Raw genomic sequence first — 19,553 nt, 5'->3', positions numbered from 1 at the left:
GGAACGCGGAGACTGCACGTGGCTTCACAAGGGAGTGACCAAAGGATGTTCAGTATCCCGCACCTCCTCGAAGGGTGATGTTGATCTGGGAGCACCTCCCGTGCGAGGACAGGCTGAGAGAGTTGGGGTTGTTCAGCCTGGAGAAGAGAAGGCTCCCAGGAGACCTTAGAGCAGCTTCCAGCACCTGAAGGGGCTACAGGAAAGCTGGGGAGGGACTGTTCACAAAGGCATGGAGTGATAGGATGAGGGGATATGGCTTTAAATTAGAGAGGGGAAGACTCAGGCTTGATATAAGGAGGAATTTCTTCACAATGAGAGTGGTGAGGCACTGGAATGAGTTGCCCAGGGAAGCTGTGGATGCCCTACACCTGGAGGTGTTCAAGGCCAGCTTGGATGAGGCCTTGGGGAGCCTGATCCAGTGAGGTGTGTCCCTACCCATGGCAGGGGGGTTGGAACTATATGATTTTCCAACCCAAACTATTCTATGATTCTAAAAGACGGGTGTTCTGTAGTGCTCTTCTCAGCAGTACCTTACTGACCTCAGCTGATTGCATCAAAACTTGGGGGTGATTGTTATTCACTTTGGTCATTTTTTGCTACTTCAATAACAGTTTTTGCGAAGAGCATTCTTAGCGCTCTCTAAAGCCCCACTTCTGCCATAAGGAGAAATGTGATCAGGAAAGAGCTCTGGAAATGGAGAACTGGGCCCACTCCAACATAGGGACACAAACCAGGACTCTCCCATTGAGAATGCAACCAGTATTCAGAGCAAGTTCTACTGGCCTGGGTGTCCCACAGGACAGCCCACTCCACCGTGCAGACCATTTGGCTGACACTAGCAGCAGGTGCTACCTGCCCTAGGGACGACCATGGTAGCAGAGTGCAGGAGGGATGACGGCCACCACAAGCTAGCCACAGTGATTCCCATCATTGCAAATGACCCTATTTAAGGAGTTCTCTGCACTCCCAGAAGGTCCTCTTAAAAATCAGGTCCTCTTAAAAATCAGGTCCTCGGATACATCAAAAGACTTACCATCATGCTGCTGTTCTGCTCCTGTCTTGCCTCCTGCAAAATACTGCTAAAGAGTTCGAGGTAATTCAGGTTCTCTTCTATCACATGGACAAAATTTTCCCTGCAGAGAAGGGAAGGCATAAGATCACAGATTTAAAACACACAGTGACACCAATGTCAAGAGGCACTGCACTGGGGAGAAAAAAAAACATGAAAAAACAAAACAACCCAAAAAAAAAAGATCTATAGCAGTTCACTGCAATTGTAGAAGCTAATTTGTAGAGCACAAAAACATGCCTTGAGGTGGCACCCTGCAAATCCCCATCCTGGAATTGGAGATTTGTACTCCCTCCCTACAGACAAACTGCGCAAACCACAATGGAACTCAGCTTTACCAGAACCCGAGGGAGTGAGCTTAGTATGAGGAGCCCAAAAATCACTGACTCCCATAAGTTTTCTATCTCTTGACAATGCCTCATTCAGTGAAGTCATGTTTTGAACAGGAGTTCTCTCCAAAAGCACCTTGGTCAAGAAAGCACCTATTAAAAGTTGATCACCCCACACTACTCAGAGGAGAAAACTGCCCTGCAGCAGCAGAGAGAAAAGAGAAACTGGAAAAGGCTGCTCAGGGTTTCAGAAAAATTAGCTGTCTTTCAGCAAAAGCCTGCTCAGAAGATAAGTATCTTCAGAACCTAAGTATTTCCCTGACCACCCAAATAGAAAGAGGTAGCCAAACGGTGTAATGCCTATGTTCACAACCCCTAACCCAGACTGCATAAAAGTGGCACCGCTGCAGATGGAAGGCTGAACACTCTTTGAGGGGTGCCTTCCCTCCTGTTGTGCTGACTGCAAGTAAAATTGCTAATGAAGTGAAGAAAAAGTTACCAGTTCCTGATAAGTCTCTTAGTCAGCTAGGACTGGCTGAGAGAGAGGGGCCTTAATAAGCAAATCCAATCCAAAGACAGTAACAGGACATGCAAGAAACGAATAGCACAGTGCTAGCTGACAGAGATGACAGGTTTTAGCTGAGAATGGCACGTGGGCTTGCTCAGTACAAGAGCGCAGAGGTTTCTGAATAAAGAGGTCAATCTAATTCCTGATTCATAGTAACATATGAGCTACTGAAACATATATTTTTTTTTAAAGATTAAAAAAACCCCAACAAACAGATATTGTACTAGATGGATTGCTTACTATTTCAGGCCTCCATCTGAATTAAGACTTCTAAAAATCATGGAAGCTGTAAGAAGTGCTATATGGCCTGATTTATCTGGGACTTGCACCAGAACTTGGGCATGAAAATAAACTGCATTTTGGGTCAAAATCTCATTGCTGCATTTTGTTGTGGTATAGTATTACTTCTAATAAGTTACTAAAGCTCCAGTCAGGAGTTGAACGATATTGCCTAGTATGCCAAAACACCCCGACTGGCATATACAAAATCCACCACATGGGGTGTGATGAAGACATGCCCCTCAGCCCCCCACAGCACAGGAGACCCTAGGGGCAGAGGACAGGATTTCGGAGAGTGTATGCATACAGAATAGCTACAGAGACTTCTCTGCAGTGGCCTCCTTTCCCAACAGCTCTTACCCATCTTCGGGAATTGCCACAGATGACAGAGGGTGAGGTATATTCCCTGATGAGCTCTGTGGGAGCCATGTGGCTGCTGGAGGTGAGGCTGTCCCTTCCAGGCTGGAGCTTACCAGCGATCGAGAAGAGCTCTGAGTCTAGAAAAAAATAGAAAAGTCATCTGCTGTGATGGACAAAGGAAGAATTTAGTCAGGCTTAAATATTTTGTATGCAAGACTTGAGATTAAACATAAGCACTGTTTGTAACATATAAACACAATGTAGGCCATGCCCAGCTCTGCAGACAGCTGGTACCCAATGTCTTTGTGAGTCACCTGTGTTGTACATGGCATGTCTTCTACACTGAAGAATTAGGGTGCAGTGCCATCTCCTAAACTGCAAGTCATGCACAGCAACAACTCTCCTGACAGTGGAAAGATGTTTCCCATGCTGATCTTGAATGCAGGCATGTGGAAATCAAGAAATCACTTCAGCTGTGTAGTCACTACAATTGATGCGGAAAAAGCAGTGTAGTCTTAAACTAATCAGGAAAGCACCTATTTTGCTTTTCCAGCACTAAAGTCATGATAGGTTCAATACATCAGGCTGAAGCTCACCTATCTCAGTGTCTGCCCTGCAACAGCAGCCAGCACTAAATGTTCAAGGAACATAAGAACAAGGTGCATAGCTTGGTATGTCTACCATTCTCCAGCTACCAGCAATTTGCAGTTTGATGACTTACTGGGACGAAGAATTCCTGTACTGGGAGGCTTTCCATGAATTTGTCTACCTCCTTTCTAAATCTGTGTCAGCTCTGAGCATCTCAAACTTCCCTTCTCTACAGCAAAATCAACCACTGTGTGGAACTTATCCCTTCTGATCTTTTCAGAGCTTCCTTTGATGTCCCATGGCTCCTGCACTAGAAGAGCAAGCAAACCAATAGTCCAAAAGCTACTTACGCAAGCAATTTTCAGCAAATGCCATATCTCCCTTTGTCTTTTGCCCTGCATCTGCATCACTGAATTGTCAGCTTCCTTGATGTTATTTAGAGCCACTTCAATCTTTGGAAGCAAGTCAATAATCTTCTGCTTACATCCCAAGAGCTTGCTATAATAAAAACCAAACACAAAGTTACTTTCCAGCTTATGTGGCAATATGTTCTGGCAAACCCCAAAGCCTCACCTTGGGATTCCATAAAAATTCTGTGAGAACACTTCTTTCTCTTAGCACAGCACTGTGGTAACTGCAGGTACAAAATCTGCATGACTAGAGGGACTCCTGGACTCTCCAAAGTTCAGCTAAAACTCAAAAAAGCAGGAAGACAACACTACCCTTAATACCCACAACATAACCTCTTCTTATTTGAAATGCAAAAATCGATCCTGATGACAAGGGACAGCACTGTAACGCAACCACAGTGTTTTATTAATCTTCTCTGGTCTGTGTTGGTGTTCTCTGTGGGCTGACCATACCATATCTAACAACTTTATGGGATCTACTAAGCATAAGTCCACATGAAAATAAAACGAAATCATACTTTGCTGACCAGTAAGATCTGCGTGATGACATTTTTTCTGAGCTACTTGAAGAATTAATGAACAAATTACTGTGGTATCTTCTTAGCTGTCACACTACTTTTTTCACCTAAGATTTTAATCTCAACCTAAACACTGGCAGAATTTGTCTCATTTTAAAGTGAACTCTTGGATTCTAACAGTACAAGCCACTGCATTCTCCTTCCCTTCCCTATTAGATAAATGTTTTAAAAAAGGGGAAATTCAACACGGACAAAAAGGAGCAGAATTAATACTGCTATGAGAAACATATACCTGTAGATGGAGCTTTTGGCCTCTGACCTCCATGGTTTTCCCTCTCCTTTCTTGCTACAAAGCTACAAATGGTACAAGTTACATTTGTTTGTCTTTTTTTTTTCTGCATAAAATACCTGAGATGGCCAAAGAGCTCCTTGAGAACCCGGTCTTGGCTCTGTACTGTCTGCACAATGATCTTCACCATGTCTGTGCTGTCACTGTAGGCGTGATCTGTAAGGGCCATCAATCACCACATTAGTAAAACACTCTTCAGCAAGGAGCCACTCTGGACACACACACCCAGAGCCAAGGAAAGATCTGACTTTACAAGTGCAGCCAAGCAAACTGGAGCACAATGAAACACCTTAAAATTTCTCATTAGGCACAGCTTTCCCTTACTGTCTCTTCCCTCTGCAATAACGAATGCAATTCCAGCCATTCTTGCTGTCTAGATGGTAGCTTCAATAAGGACTGCAGGGAGATGCCAAATGCGTAAATAACTAAATCTTTTTGCTCAGCAGTTAAAATATTTAGAACATAGTAATCCCCAAATGTGGGGTTCCATCCAGTAATTTCAGTGAACAGGAGAGGGAGAAAAGAGACTGCCCTTGGGGATGAAGCAACAACAGAGGAACAACAGTTCTTCCCATGTCTTAGAGGAGCAAAGCAATAGTACTGGGGGTAGGAAAAAAGGTAGAGAATGACAGAGAGCAGATACATATTCTGGGCAGATGCTCCAAGACTGAAAACCAAAAGACAAACCCAGGGCTGAGAAAGAGGAATTTGGGAGAGCTTTAGGCTCAGAGGAAAAAAAAAAAAAGAAATCAGCTTAATGTATGCCCTTGAGTCTGGTTAACCTTAATATAATAATTTGCCTTCTCCTATTAAGAGTTTTTTCTGGGTTTGAGTTCAGAAAAAGTGATCATAAGGTAGGAGTGTGAAACAGTCTTTGAACCATCTCTTTCCATACCTGGAGGTCTTGTTTTTAATTGCTTGTACAGGTCTATGGCTCTCTGTTCCCTTTAAAAAGAAAATGATTCATACATGTATGAACAAGCAGGTAACTCAAGAATAAAAGCACTACAATTAAATTACACCTTGCTGAACTTCACACATTGGAGCTGCCACCTTCTTCTGTAGCTGGCATACTAAGTATGACGTTTAGAACACAGGGACAGTCTTTCCGTGATGGAAACAGACTCTTCCCTAAAAGCTGTCTCTCTTTTCCTCCAATTATGCATTTTCTTCTCAGATAACCATACCAACTGGAGGTTATTTTCAGTTTCAAATTGTCATGTGGCTCAGCTGTGATAAGGTATCCTTAATTATGAAACTTCATTTTCAGTTTCAAATTGTCATGTGGCTCAGCTGTGATAAGGTATCCTTAATTATGAAACTTCATTTTTCTAACTGTTAAGTAGTTCTGCACAACTGCCTGAGACATTCTTTTTCCCGTTCTGCATTTTTTGCCTCAATTTTACAGTGTTTTTCTTCTTCCCATTAAATGTTACTTCTTTCAAATATTTTAAAAGCAGCCAAACACTGAGGCGTCCACCCTTGAACAAAACTTCACTGTTCTAAATGAAAGGTCTGTCAGAAACAAGCAGCAGTTTATCTAGTTCTAACTGTGCTTTTAGGCCCTCGAGGACCAGGCTTCTTCTTTCTCTTAGATCACCCCAATACTGTCTCGAGAGATCATGCAAGCTGCTTCTGCTTATGTAAGCCAGCATTTCTAGTGTGCTGGATGGTTATCCATCTTGAAACTCCTGCATCAGCCAAGGATAGGAGTAGAGGTGCTCTTTACTCCTGCTGCACTGGGAAAAAGAGAACATTATCATCCAGTACTGTCAGATAAATTTGAGACTACCCAGGATCCGTGTGTGTCTTGTGGCTGTGTAAATCAAACCTTAAGCTAGTGCTCTGCAGTATGCTTTGCTACAGCCCCAAAAACTGAGAGGCAGGAGAATTCTCCACTTCTCATTAAAAGGAGGTGTTTTAGACCAGAATAATCAACAGCTCAGGAAACCCTATAAGCACCTTGCAAACAGCTGATACATCTTTAGGTTTGCAGTGGAGAATGTGCTTAAAAACCAATGTTTTATGGGGCAGGTTTGTGATTAATTTAAGCTGCTCTGAATGTGGACCACTGCTGCCCAAGCTGGCTTCTCTCTTACACCACTTCCCTGTGCACCAGTTCTGCTGCTCCCACACCTACACATGGATGAAATGCAACTCAGCTGATCTAGCTCTGCACAGAAGGGCGAGGACATGCCATGAACAGGCATCATTTCCTCTCAGAATATCCAGAATCATTCAGACAAGCTCTTATTAGCAACAGATTCAGCAGCTCTTCAATCTTAATGGCTATCTGATCCCTCTCTTTTATAATTGACATCTATGCGCTCAGCAACAGCCCAAACTACAATAATATGCTTCCTCAGCTTTCTGAAGATCAGTAATACCACTTAAGTCTTTCATATTTTAATTAAAAAAAAAAATTCGAGTTTCCAAATATTCAATTATCCACAAGTTAATTATCCTTGCTTTGAAAACACACTGATGATACTTCACAGTACTTTACAATCATCTCATAATTTTCTCACTAAACACTGTAAAATTCACTCTCCTCCAATGCTAAAGAAATCCCCTGTCTTTTCCAGTTGAGAACAAAATATATCTTAGGCCTGTCCTCTTCTACGGTGAAGTTTTAACAGCAAATAAAACCCCCTCAGACGCTAAATACACAAAACCCATTTATGTTCAATAAAACTAATAAAAAAAGGACTTACAAGGTCTCCATGACCTCTCCTTGGCGCCTTGCATACGGACTCTTTTGAAGCTCTACAATCTCTGTGTGCAGAGCCATGATCTGCTCATCCAGATATCCGATATCTTCAGCCTAGGGGGAAATGTAGATACAAATCAAACTGAAGGAGGAGAACAATAAAGTATACGCCAAGATCCCAAGTATACTTCTTTAGTTAATGGGCTAAGTCCATGCAGAGTTTCTAAGAAAAAAGCTCTTTGACATGACTGCTGCAACAATAACTGAGATTACTGATGTTATATTCTCAGTACATGATATCACCTAGAACCAAATCCCCAACAGGCACGCTGGTTGATAAAAATCAGGTTCTTATAAATCCTCTCTCTTTGAGATGCATGCTGCCCGCACATACGCTCTCTGCCTCTATGTATGTTCCAACAGTAAGGATTTTTTTTCTCCTACTCTTATAGTACGGACAGAAGGTGCTCTCACATTTTACCCTCCCATATGCATTTTGGTCTCAGATTTCTCCAGTATTTCACGTCTTCCTCAAAGCAATATAAAAGATACCAATCTTATGCCAAGCCTCCACAATAAATTAGGCGAGGCAGCCAACAACAAAACCACTGAGTGTGAGAAGGAAATATGCAGGGCCAGACATGCACTGAGATCCTCAGCATGGATAAGCAAGCACTGGTCACTGCCATGGACTATGGGCAGTGATCTGCCTTCCAGAGAAAGTCTTCTGAGATATTTAAGCGTTTCCTTTCTGACCTAAAGCTGCAGGACCTGCAAACTAAACATTTTCCAAAACATTCCTTGCTGAAGCTGCAGAAGTATGAGGCTACATAAACGGGATGTGGCTCCTTGAGCAGAAAGGGGTGGCTGTAGGTCTTGCAGTTGAAGAATAAATCAATCAGAAGCAAGAAGCCATATAAACGAAGGAGAATCAGATTGTGAGAAAAACGTGAAGTAAACCCTGTTACCAAAAGAAATGTCTTGATCTGGAGCACCATGACTCACCACACAGCATAACTATGCCTCTCAAATTCACCAAAGTTAAGCTCTCTGTTAGACAGACTAAGATACGAATCCATATCACAGAGTAAAACATTTTCCATTCTTGATAGAATGGAAACAGACACAGTGCGACTATACACGTGGACAGTGCAGCTTGGACATAGAACACAATTCTGAATGTCTGCAAAGTAAATATTTGTTGAGGTTCCTGGTTTTCTGGAAATGGCCACTGACAGCCGTGAGCGGTTCTGCTAGAAGTGGCCTCCCCTGTATCTTTCCTGCTTCCTAACAGGGAGCAACATGATACTAAAATTTAAAGAGCTAAATTTCAAAAGCTAAAATTTAAAGAGCTAATTCACTTTATAAGATTCAGGTGGGAATCCCAATTCTCCTGATATCCATCATATAAACAAGTAGGATCAAGGCTTTAAGAACCTTTTGACTTAGATGAAGGTAGGTAATAGATCCCAAAACCTGAGCTACCCAGTGTATTCCTTCATAGGGGAAAAATAGGCAATGTAATTTATTGTTTGCATTTCTGATGGTATCTGGGATTTTTATGTATTAATGACTATGCTGTGTATTATGATAAGAGCCAATACAAGAACAATACAGACCAGAAAAGCAAGACATCAGCTTAGCAAATCACATGACAGTCTCAGTCAGCAGTACATGCAATACTCTTGGCACTCCTGCACTTTTTGACACTCTGCTATCACAGAGCACAATAAAAAGACAACTTTTTGAGACATTTTAAAGACCTCGACTCTGAGAAATACATTACAAACGTGCTGATTTTTACTTGCATTCCTTCTGAATTCCCCACTTCTGAGTGCTCCCCTCTGAATTCCTCCCTCCTCCCAAGCTTTCTTCACTACATACCATAGAAGGGAAGAAAGAAGGTTTTGACAATAATCTACAATCATCCTAAATCGGTCCCTAGTTATCACAGCTAAAAACTTATTCCTTTCCTATAAAGGTTTGGATAGAACTGTAGGCAGAATTATTGTCAAAAAGGCCTCTGTCTCCTCATGGTTTTCAGTGGAGGCAAGATCAAAATGCTCATTCCCAGAAGGCAGAGAGCAGAATTCTAAGCAGTAGAAAAATTCCATCTAGCTTTTCTCTCACAACTAACTGAGAAACAGCGAGCCATTGTGTAAGCTTGACTGTCTACAAACCACAAGTGAAACTATCTGTAAACTATTAGAACTAATCAGATTAAGAACTGGCTCTAACTCTGCTCTAAATTTCTTGAGGATGAGTTATTAAAAACTGATTTGCATATTTACTTGCAGAATACCAGAAATTTGTCTGTACTCCTAAATTAAATACCAAAATTTTGAAATCACTGCTTAGTAAATGATTGGTATTAGTTTCAGCTTTAGCAATGGAAATTTTTGCGTATGGACGTATGCAATAAATCCAATGAGGAATATTCTTTGTTATAGCAACACCATTTGTGCTAGTTTTGTACAAGTCACTAGATTCAAGCAGCCTGGTGACTGGAGAGTGTTTTGTTTTTAATGCATCTACAACGATAGTCTCATTCCCACAGCAGACTGGATATGAAACATGCTGAAGGGATAGAGCAGTGGCACATACGGCACCAAGTTCCTGTCATGATCTCCTTCACAGAGAGTTAATGAAGCTTCTTTAATATCCTCCTACCTGTGCACACTGAGAGGCCTTCTCTTCCATCTCCTTCCAGGCTTTGAGCATCTTTTCTGAAGCTTAAGAGAAGAGCGTTGTTCATTTAGAAAAAGATACAGACACAGAAATAAAGCACGACCTGAACTTTACATGCATTAGCTGAATTCAAACACAGAGCATGACACTGAACCTACAAGCAGGAGCCATGACCTGAAGAGAGATGGTAAAGCTGCAGTTTAACAACTCCATGCTCAACCTGAACTCACGTACAAATCCTTTGGCAGGATTTCACTGTTTACAACCACTGGCCTGAAACGAGTCTTTAAACTTCATCATTAAGCTCAACAACTGCCACTTTTGACTGAACACAGACTGTCCAAAACCAGTGCACTGAGTCTTCTCCATCATCATCGTTCAGCCCAGTTGTAATTTTTGATTCAAGTTTCGTTTTTCAGTCCTATATCCAAACTACGAATAAATCTTGCCATTCTCCTCTGAATAGTATTTTTAAGACGCAGACAATTCTGCGACACTGGGGCTGTAGCTGGTGCTTTTTCACCTCATCTCTCATCATGACTCGTAATACCACCTGCTATCAAGCGTGGCGCAATCACCCCCTTAGCAGAGTTCAAAACAGTGTTTCTACAGTTACCGTCCCTGTTTGTTCTGCCATGGATGGCCAGCAGCTTTTCCACTGCAGTGTCAATGAAGGACTTCAAAAAAGTTTTGGGTTTTATCTTCTTCCCTTTGCTTCTGCCAAACTCTTTTCCTGCATCTGTCCCAGCTAAAACATATCCAGAAGGATGCCGAAGAATACAATGGCAGCCCCTGCATTCCTTTTCGATTAAGGAATCCTTTCCTTTTAAGGATCCTTTATAGGATCAGACAAGACACCCAGGCAAATATTACACAATACGTACATATGCCATAAGCCATCTGGTCGCTGTATCTCTCCAGGTCAAGGCGAATGCTTTGGTGAAAGAATTCCAGCTTTGCCTTTAGTTGCTGGGATGCTGACACCATATTGTTTTTCATTTTGATTAGGTTGGCATTATACCGAAGAAGACTGAGCCTAACAAACGAAACAAGAACACAAGTTGAAACGCATACTTGGACTTACGTGGCCAGAGATATCACATTACCTGAAGGAAATAAGATAGCTAGCAAAAAAATTTTGTAAGATCCTTGGAACACGGAGTCTCAGTGGGGTCACAGACTCTATCTCACTTCTTCAGAAGCTGCAGGTCCTCAGCAAACGTGAAAAAGTCCTTCATCATCTCCCAGATATTTTTTGTCAAGCTCAATTAATTAGTCTTTGCATTGTAGAGTATTTCTTAGCATTTACAGGGTCCTGTAGTGCGTGTTGGCCCTGGTGAATGCTGGCACCTTTTTTATCACTTACGATATATGACACTGCCCTTTCTATAATTCAATCAGAGGACAAACCCCTACAAATATAACTCAGAATGCCATTCATTCTGCCACTTGTGAAACGACTGTCCTGGGCTGCACAAGGAAGAATGTTGCCAGCAGGTAGGGCTGCACCTGGGTCCAGTTCTGGGCTCCCCAGTACACCAGAGACACGGACATACTGGAGACAGGCCACTGAAGGGCCATGAAGATTAAGGGACTGGAGCATTTCTCCTATTAGGAAAGGCTGACAGAGCTGGGACTGTTCAGCCCAAGGAGAGAAAACTGAGTGGGGATCAAAATGTACAAATACTCGTGGGGAGGGTGCACAGAGGACAAAGTCAGGCTTTCTTCAGTGGTGCCCAGTGACAGAACCAGAGGCAATGGACACGAATGGAACACCACAGGCTCCCTCTGAACATAAGAAAACCTCTTTTTACCGTGAGGGTGACCAAGTGATGGTGCAGGTTGCCCAGAGAGGTTGTAGAGTTCCCATCCTTGGGGGTATTTAAAAGCTATGTGGACAGCTGAATATGCTTAAGCAGGGGCTTGGACTGGATGACCTGCAGAGGTCCTTGCCAAACTCAGCCATTCGGTGAGTCTGTGACTATATTCAAGGTTCAAATTTTTTCCGTTATTATCAGTTTCAGGCACCATGAAGTAAAATGCCTGGAGTGGAATAAGCTTCCAGCCCGAATACATTATATAATGTACAAGTATAGAATAGCAGAGGGCTGTTAAACTTTGGGTAACCAAAACTCTGAGATGTACATTTCCATGCAAACATCCTCTGTATTTGCATAATACTGAATCTTTTGAATGAGGAGTAGCAACTTACATGGCAGCTCTCTGGCCCTGGAAAAGCCTGCTATAGTCTTCTTTTAGCCCAATCACATAGTGAACTGCTTCTGCCCACACCTTGCGGAGCTGAGGAATTGGTAGTTGGATTTTACTATCCTGTACTGAATGCAAGAAAAACACAATTGTATATAAACGAAAGGACAACTCTAGTAAAGGACTTCAGTGCATAAACTACTAATTCCTGCTAATTCCGACAGGCCTAAACTAAGGCATCATGCCACATAAAATCTGCTCATTTTTTATGTGATGCTGCTTAAGCATGTATAACCTTTTATGTTATGGGTCCCTGAGTATTTGACAGCCTGCTGCTGGCCAGGTGACAGCTCATGTTTGAACTCACAGCTACAAAGAGTACTGATTTCTTTGAGGATTTGTGCCTATTGGCTCTGGCAGACATGTGGCATGCTGCATGAAACCCAGCACAAGGCAGGATCCATGGGTGGTTTTATCCAGAAATTTTATCTACAGCACTTGCCCAAGCTAGCAAAGCAAATATAACTGCTCCATTTAAACAACTTATACTGGTCATCGTGGTGCATTTCATCTGAAAAAGTCTTAAAAGCCTTTGTACACTTCCTCCCAGATTCCTCCCAGATTCTTAATATTGATGTTTAAGGGGAAAAGATGTAAGACTTATGTGGGTTCCCCTATAAAGACAGGGTACTGCCATTATATTAGGATACCATTAGACAAGTAAAAGGCTTTAGATCCAAGAGATTCAGCACAACAATGCCACACAATGAGATCCACCAGAATAAAGAAAAAACCAATCAGAATAAACCTGAGTGACAGTAAAAGGAGACTGGGAAAACCAGCACAACTTCTGCAGAGATAGCGCAAAGAAAATTAAGATACTTAATAGTAACTGTATGTCACAAGGCACTTCCTTTACATGCAATATCCCAGTAGGTGTCTCCTGGCCCTTGACACTAGTTTTCCTTTCCTACAGGTACACCTGTATGAATGACCTTCTATATATTCGAGATATATACATATATGCCTTCATAGAGGTATATTAGGTCCTGCAGATGAGTGCTGTCATTTCAGGAGGCATGTAGGGGAAGCCGCGAGCAGAGAAGCAGCTTTCATGTGTGGTCTGCAAGTATACTGATGGTGCCAGGGCCAGACAGCAGGACTAGGACTAAGAGAGAGAAACTCAAGCAGACCCCACCAGTATCTATGCAGCAACAGACAAGCTCTATTCCTTACAACTAAAGAGGAGAAAAGGGCCTGGACTTTCTCAGATGCTTGGCTCTGCTTGGTGAGACCAGAAGTAGGATCAGTACTATGAGGCTACAGATGTTATCATTAGAACTCAAAACTGTCGGGAAGACAGGCGAATGATACCACATCACGGTTCTGTTTAAGTGGAATAATGCTTAGGATTAGGTGCTTAGGCAGGGCAGATGCTGATCAGTGCACAGAATATAATAAAAGGGCAAAAATCTTAAAAGAATTCTTAATGTGCCCTATAAGAGGGTTCCCAAAGGCCGGGCAAGAAATTTTCTAAACTGTTTAATTTACAGAATGTGGAGATGCAGCACGGTACATGAAACTTTGTTAGGCTGCGCCAGGTTCACAAATGGTCCTCTTTGAATTAGACAGTGCCCTTCAAGATCATGCAGAGAGATTAGCAAGGCAAATCTGTTTTCATATTACAAGAGATGCAGCGCTTTCAGTTCCTGGTTGCCCTCCAGCATACTCACCAATGTAATTTACACAGTCAGACAGACTCCGAGAAGCAAAGGGTCCATCATAGACAGTTTTGCTTTTATCAAACAAATAGACCATGTAGCTATCCCAGCCTCTCTGGTGAGAAAAGAGAAGAGAAGATAATCAAGAGAAATCCCAAACATAGTTCCTAAAAACCCAGAGGGCCCTGGTTACATCATGAGCTAATTATTATGGACAGACACTCTTTTTATAAGGTGCCTTAAAAAATTATTTTGATAGATCCCACAGAAACATAAGACCCTTTGCTAACAATTTAATGTATTTAAATATTCAGATAGAATATTTAAGTAGGATCTGCCCAATAAAGGAAATAATGCTAGATCTTAAGAGTAACTACGCTTAGAGAGCAAACCATCTCCAATGGGAGAAGATTAAGACAATTTATCTTCCCTAAGATTTTAAATTCCCCAAGAACATGAAAGCATTAAACAAACAGAATCATTCTTACTACGCCATCAATAACACACTGGGAAGCAGGTTTCCGAGGGTCCAGGCAAATCCCCGTTTCCAACAGCAGTTCCTGATTTCCAGTACTTATTCCAGTTTCAAACTCAATCCGAATCTGAAGGGAATGAAGGCTTTCCTCGGGATGCAAAAGAAATGAAACAATCTTGGCAGAGGTCATATTTAGGATGTGCACTATCTGTAAAAACAGTACAAGTTGATTACAGGTCACTAGCTATCAAAGAGAAAGGACATAAGCCTAGGATGGAGTATGTAGTGTTAACATGTTCAACCGAGAGCACCATTTGAGTTTTAATGACTACAATAATCAATTTCAGGAGTGAAGCCTCACATAATAAAACTCAAAGCCTGAGCCTGTAACTTTTAACTTAATGTCAGAGGAAGTTATAGTCAAACCCATAGATCAGCCTCCAAAAGCCATGCTGCAGCTTAAAGACATCAAAAGAATGGTGACAACCATAGCATGAAGGCCACCTTGAGCCTCACCATTCCTGATGCTAGCCAGTACTGCTCCCAGAAAGGGAAATCCCATTTCCTTTAATCCCTGCACACAAAAAAGCTGTTACACACCAGCGCTTGTCTTCTCATCACTCTCATGGCCTTCTCTATACTTTCACTACACTTGAGAAAAGCACGTAGGACCCAAACTATACCACGATATACAGATTTACATAATTTCCATTTATGGGCACAATATTTTATGTTTTGGGCTCCAATTCTTTTTGAATCCTTCCAGATCAGACAAAATTATCCTCTGGCTTCTACATAAACTCTCCCCAACCAGTCTTAGTCAAGTAAAGATCCAATAGCCACTTGACAGGGAAGAGTCAGGTGAATGTGATCTCAATTCCGCCACAGGTACATGGGCCTGGAGGTCACAGCATCAGTAGTAGAGCTCAGGAAAACTGTTATTAACAGATATTAAAACATTATTTGATCTTGGCGAGTCCTTTCTGAGACGACAGGCAGTAATGCAGGGCTACTCTTCTACTCCAAGTATAAAGCTAAAGATTAATATTGCTGGTGATATTTTGCTTTCAGGTATGTACTGGGCTGGCTGTATATCCACTCATAGCTTTGCACCACTGAACTTGCTTTCTGTCTTCTGGGACGCTTTCAGTAGGCCTTCAAATGCAGTTACAACTCTCACTCACCTTCAAATTCAGTATGTGATCCATTATAAGGAAACACTTTGGACGACTGGTCTCAGTATCTAAACCTCCACCCCTCTGTTGTGGATCCCAGTTCAGCATCAGTTGCAACCAATTTTCCATCGGTTCTACAATTAAACTAAACCAGAAGAGCCATAAGAAAGAGAAGGCAGGCATTCCACAGCACTCAGACTACTTAAGCAAGCAGGGCCTCACAACAGAAATAAGGTCAGAACTCTGTTTAGAGACCATATGTGTGCAACATCCACAGAATGTATGTAAAGAACATTGATTTTGCTGCAACCACTCATCCTTACAGCGAGAAAAGTCTGAAAGGGAAGGAAAGTACATACATAGTGAGCACCCCATTGGAACAACAGCAGGAGCACATGCCTACTGAGTACAACCTGCATTACACTTCCTCCTCTTCCTGACTCTTATTCATTGAGTCAAAAGTACCTCGACACATCAGTAAGGTGTGTGAAAACGGATAAAGGGGAGAATGTTTTTATGGTTTTGTTTTGGTTTTTTTTTTTCTTCTAAAACTCATCTGTGATACATATAAAACCAAATAGTTTTCAAAGTCTTGTTTGAAGAATAACAATCCTCATATTGCAGAGCCACGTGGAAGGTTCTCCCCCAAGTTTATCCACACAAGCACACAAATTTGTTGTCAAGAATGTCTTTAAAGACAGTACACACTGCAAAAAGCCCAAAGCACTGGCACAAAGATACTTATTTCATTCCTAGCTCCAGTACTTTTTCTAGAAGTCTGCCAGTGGCAGTGAGTTACTCAGCCCTGCTGGGGGTACATCTAGTGATCTAAGTGCTAAATAAGTGACAGGTGGTCAGAGTCTGACTTGGCACACACTAATTATTTCAGGTTGAAGGCTCTCGTGGAGGTCTTTGGTCTAAGCCCTAGCCCACAGCAGGGCCAACGTGGCAGCTACAGCAGGCTGTTCAGAACTGAGTCCAAGTGAGACTTGGCAGTCCTTGCAGATGGGAGATCCCCCTCTGCTCAGGGTCCTGTCCCAGGGAGGCACCACTAGCACAGGGAAACCTTCTGCCTGTGCCCAAATTGTTTTTCCCTTGTCGTAACTTGTGTTGTTGCCTTTCATTCTTTCGCTTTGCTCCTCCCCTCTGAGAAGAGCCAAGATCCATTGTCTCTGTAACTCCCAACAGAAAGTAAGAAGACAAAATCAGATTACCCCCTTTGCCTTCTCCTTTCCAGACAGAAGTCCAGCTTCATGGGCCTCTCCTTCTATGCTCTATTCAACAGGCTCTGACTCGCTCAGTGGCCTCTGTTGGACCTGCAGCAGTGTTCTCAACACAAGTACTAGAAGCTTCTGCTGTTATGGAGCAGCTAACTTGAGTACTTGGCTTATGAGATTCAATACCATCAAGTTATTGGGTAGATGTTACACAGTTGCCTTGTGACAGTGGGCAGAAAGCAGTCACAGGGTTCACACTGCAGGGTGAATGCCATCAATGCAAACACTGCAGGTTAACCGCCATAGGGACACACTTACCCACAGAGGCTGTGAGGTTGTGGCAAATGGGTACTAAAGCGAACCTCCCCATTCATCTCTTCAGAAGCAAAGATGTGCTTTGGATCCTTCTTCTTGATTTTTTCATGCCTAGAAAATAAAATCCTTTGTGTTTATACTGACGATGCTACTTCTGTAATGGTCCGACTGAATATGGCAGCAGAAAAAAGGTCCCATAGTCTAATAGCTTTATAAACCAAACTCTTCTTTCATGACAAAGATGACATGTCCCAACAATCCACCCAGAACATCTCCAAGTGGAAAAGGGGAGTCCTTGCAATTAACTCTGTCTCTGCAAAGATTTTTGCACCTGCTTGCAAGGAGGTCAGCACAGCATCAGATGAAAGGATCAACATGTAACAATTCACTGACTAGAGAGCAAGCCTGCACAACCAGCCTCCACACATTCATGAGACAGAAGATTTGCAAGATTCATCTGGCAAAACCACTGCCCTCACCTTGATCTGAGTGAAGCATCTAACATGAGTTAGAAACAGACCACGTGATTGGATCCAGTACCAGCGAAAGCACCACTACTGACTCTGCCTCCGTTTCCTCACCTTGGCTCACTTCAGCCCTGGTGTGAACCTCATCTAGCGCTCAGCTGCTCCTGGAGCTGCAGGACCTCCCAGAGCAAGTTGACAGTCACCCGTCAGCTGTGAGACTGCAGAATGCTTCTTGCTTCTGGAGACTGCCAGCCTGCTCTCTTTCCCTGTCAGACACAACTGGAATCGAAGCTACATGTGTATGGCCTGCGCTGGGAACAGCTAATTCTAACCTCATTAGTTTTCTACTACTTACCTTAGGAAATCAAGATTTCCACATTTGAAAAAATGCAACAAATATTGAACTATTAGGATAATAAACTCTCATGAACTAGCAGTTGAAAGGGAAACAATTGCAACATATTAGTTAAAATTATTTTTTGTTAACACATAATAGTTTTTAAGGTAACGCATAAAACCTCAAACTTATCTTTTCTCCTGTTATTACTTCAGTGCTAACAGAAAAGCAAGTTCCATAATTCTGCTGTTGTAGAATCGCCCTTTTAAAAACCAAGCTTACATACAGTCCCAGTATTGCAAGGTAAGAAGTGGAAACACATAAAAATATCTACTTTTGTCCCTTCTTCTAACCTGCAAAGGGCAAGGAGAAACCTCCATACACAGGTTGCAAGTCTTTCAGTCATCACATTAGTGAAGTTATTTACAATACAACAACAACAATAACACCAATAGTTACATTGTTGTTATTGGTTACAAGAGTTTACTACAGAAAACATGCTCTCTCTGTCTTGCTGTGTTATTTATTGCTAAAACCAAGTAACCTCATAGCCTAGGTGAATAAAGGACTGTATCACTCCGGTTATATTTTTCTGACACTGAGACACAGGCTGGTTTATACTTACATTTTGATTCAAACTTCACTTGTGAAGGAATTACTATGATCAGAGGCTGCCACACAATGTAATCAGCACACACTATAATACGTATAAATAGCCTGTCAACTGTCATCAGTATGACTAAAGTGGCAATGGCTTCTGCAAAGCTTAGTACCAGGTGCCTCAGTATCTAACCAACAATAAACTTCTTGTTCTGGATCATGCTGTTACCTCACCGCATGCAGTAGCTATTGCCCGGCATCACCACTTGCAGAATCTGTGTCTTACCACGTAAACGGCTGTAGATTATGTAAGAAAGGTCTAAATCCTGCAATGCACTCAAACACCATCGTTCCAAAGCTCCAGTAATCAACAGTAACTGAGTAGGATTTATTCTCAAAGAGTTCTGGAGCCTAAAAAGAATGATAAAAAGACACTTTGGAAAGTGGTATTTCAAGTAATCTATTTTCTTGCATTTCTGCAGACAAAGCTGCATCTAGGCATGGCCCCCAGCTCCAGCGCCGCACAGGGACTATGATGCAGCTTGGCTTAGGCCGCCCAGTGGGTCGGGGCCTGGAGCACCCAGTCCACAGAAGATGGGAAGGCAGCTGGGCTCATTGGGTCTAGCTATAGGGAGGCTGGAAAGAATGGAGCGGATGGAGAGGGGAAAGCTCATCTTGGCAGGTGATACAACAAGAAGTGACAGCCCCAGATCACCATTTGGGAGGTTCAGGTTGGTCATGAGGAAATAATTATTCCCCTGGATAAGGAACACCTGTGGGACAGGTGCCCAGGAAGGTGCAGGATCTTCATTTTCTGAGGTTTCAGGGCTTGGCCGGGCAAAGGCACTGCATCCCTGACCTAGAGCTGGTGACAAGGAACCCCTGTGGGTTTCTTCTGACACACACTTTTGTGATTCTATAAAATGAGGCGATAATACATCGCTTGTATACACACACACAAAACCAAGTCTTACCAAATATTGCAATGTTCCAACAAACGAAGTGCATAAACTTCCTTGATCCAGATCCTTTGCATATCCCAGGTCTATTATTTTGTGAACAATCTGTAGACAGTTTGAACAGTTGATCAGAAGACCAAATTCAGAGAAATAAAACCAACAAACAACCCCAAATCTGTGCAGTGACATGCACTCAAGGGGAGGAAAGCCA

At 42.4% G+C, this 19,553-nt stretch overlaps 1 protein-coding gene across 1 annotated transcript in view; it reads right to left on the bottom strand.

Annotated features, from left to right (window-relative positions):
• Positions 1 to 19,553, bottom strand: part of CHUK (component of inhibitor of nuclear factor kappa B kinase complex) — a 30,289-nt gene that overhangs the window by 940 nt on the left and 9,796 nt on the right. Inside the window, exons 6-20 of the mRNA XM_054072281.1 lie at positions 19,358 to 19,447; positions 18,670 to 18,794; positions 16,983 to 17,090; positions 15,457 to 15,592; positions 14,286 to 14,480; positions 13,810 to 13,912; positions 12,081 to 12,204; positions 10,753 to 10,904; positions 9,851 to 9,912; positions 7,185 to 7,294; positions 5,366 to 5,415; positions 4,530 to 4,626; positions 3,544 to 3,691; positions 2,606 to 2,742; positions 1,034 to 1,133 (exon numbers count right to left, since the gene is read on the bottom strand). Coding sequence (XP_053928256.1) covers positions 1,034 to 1,133; positions 2,606 to 2,742; positions 3,544 to 3,691; positions 4,530 to 4,626; positions 5,366 to 5,415; positions 7,185 to 7,294; positions 9,851 to 9,912; positions 10,753 to 10,904; positions 12,081 to 12,204; positions 13,810 to 13,912; positions 14,286 to 14,480; positions 15,457 to 15,592; positions 16,983 to 17,090; positions 18,670 to 18,794; positions 19,358 to 19,447 — 1,737 coding nt within the window. The remainder of the gene's footprint in view (positions 1 to 1,033; positions 1,134 to 2,605; positions 2,743 to 3,543; positions 3,692 to 4,529; positions 4,627 to 5,365; positions 5,416 to 7,184; positions 7,295 to 9,850; positions 9,913 to 10,752; positions 10,905 to 12,080; positions 12,205 to 13,809; positions 13,913 to 14,285; positions 14,481 to 15,456; positions 15,593 to 16,982; positions 17,091 to 18,669; positions 18,795 to 19,357; positions 19,448 to 19,553) is intronic.

This window comes from Cuculus canorus, chromosome 7, assembly GCF_017976375.1.
Source record: "Cuculus canorus isolate bCucCan1 chromosome 7, bCucCan1.pri, whole genome shotgun sequence".
In the NCBI taxonomy this organism is placed as follows: Eukaryota; Metazoa; Chordata; class Aves; order Cuculiformes; family Cuculidae; genus Cuculus; species Cuculus canorus.
Note: the sequence above shows the minus strand (reverse complement) of the source record. Positions and strands in the feature narration are given on the sequence as shown.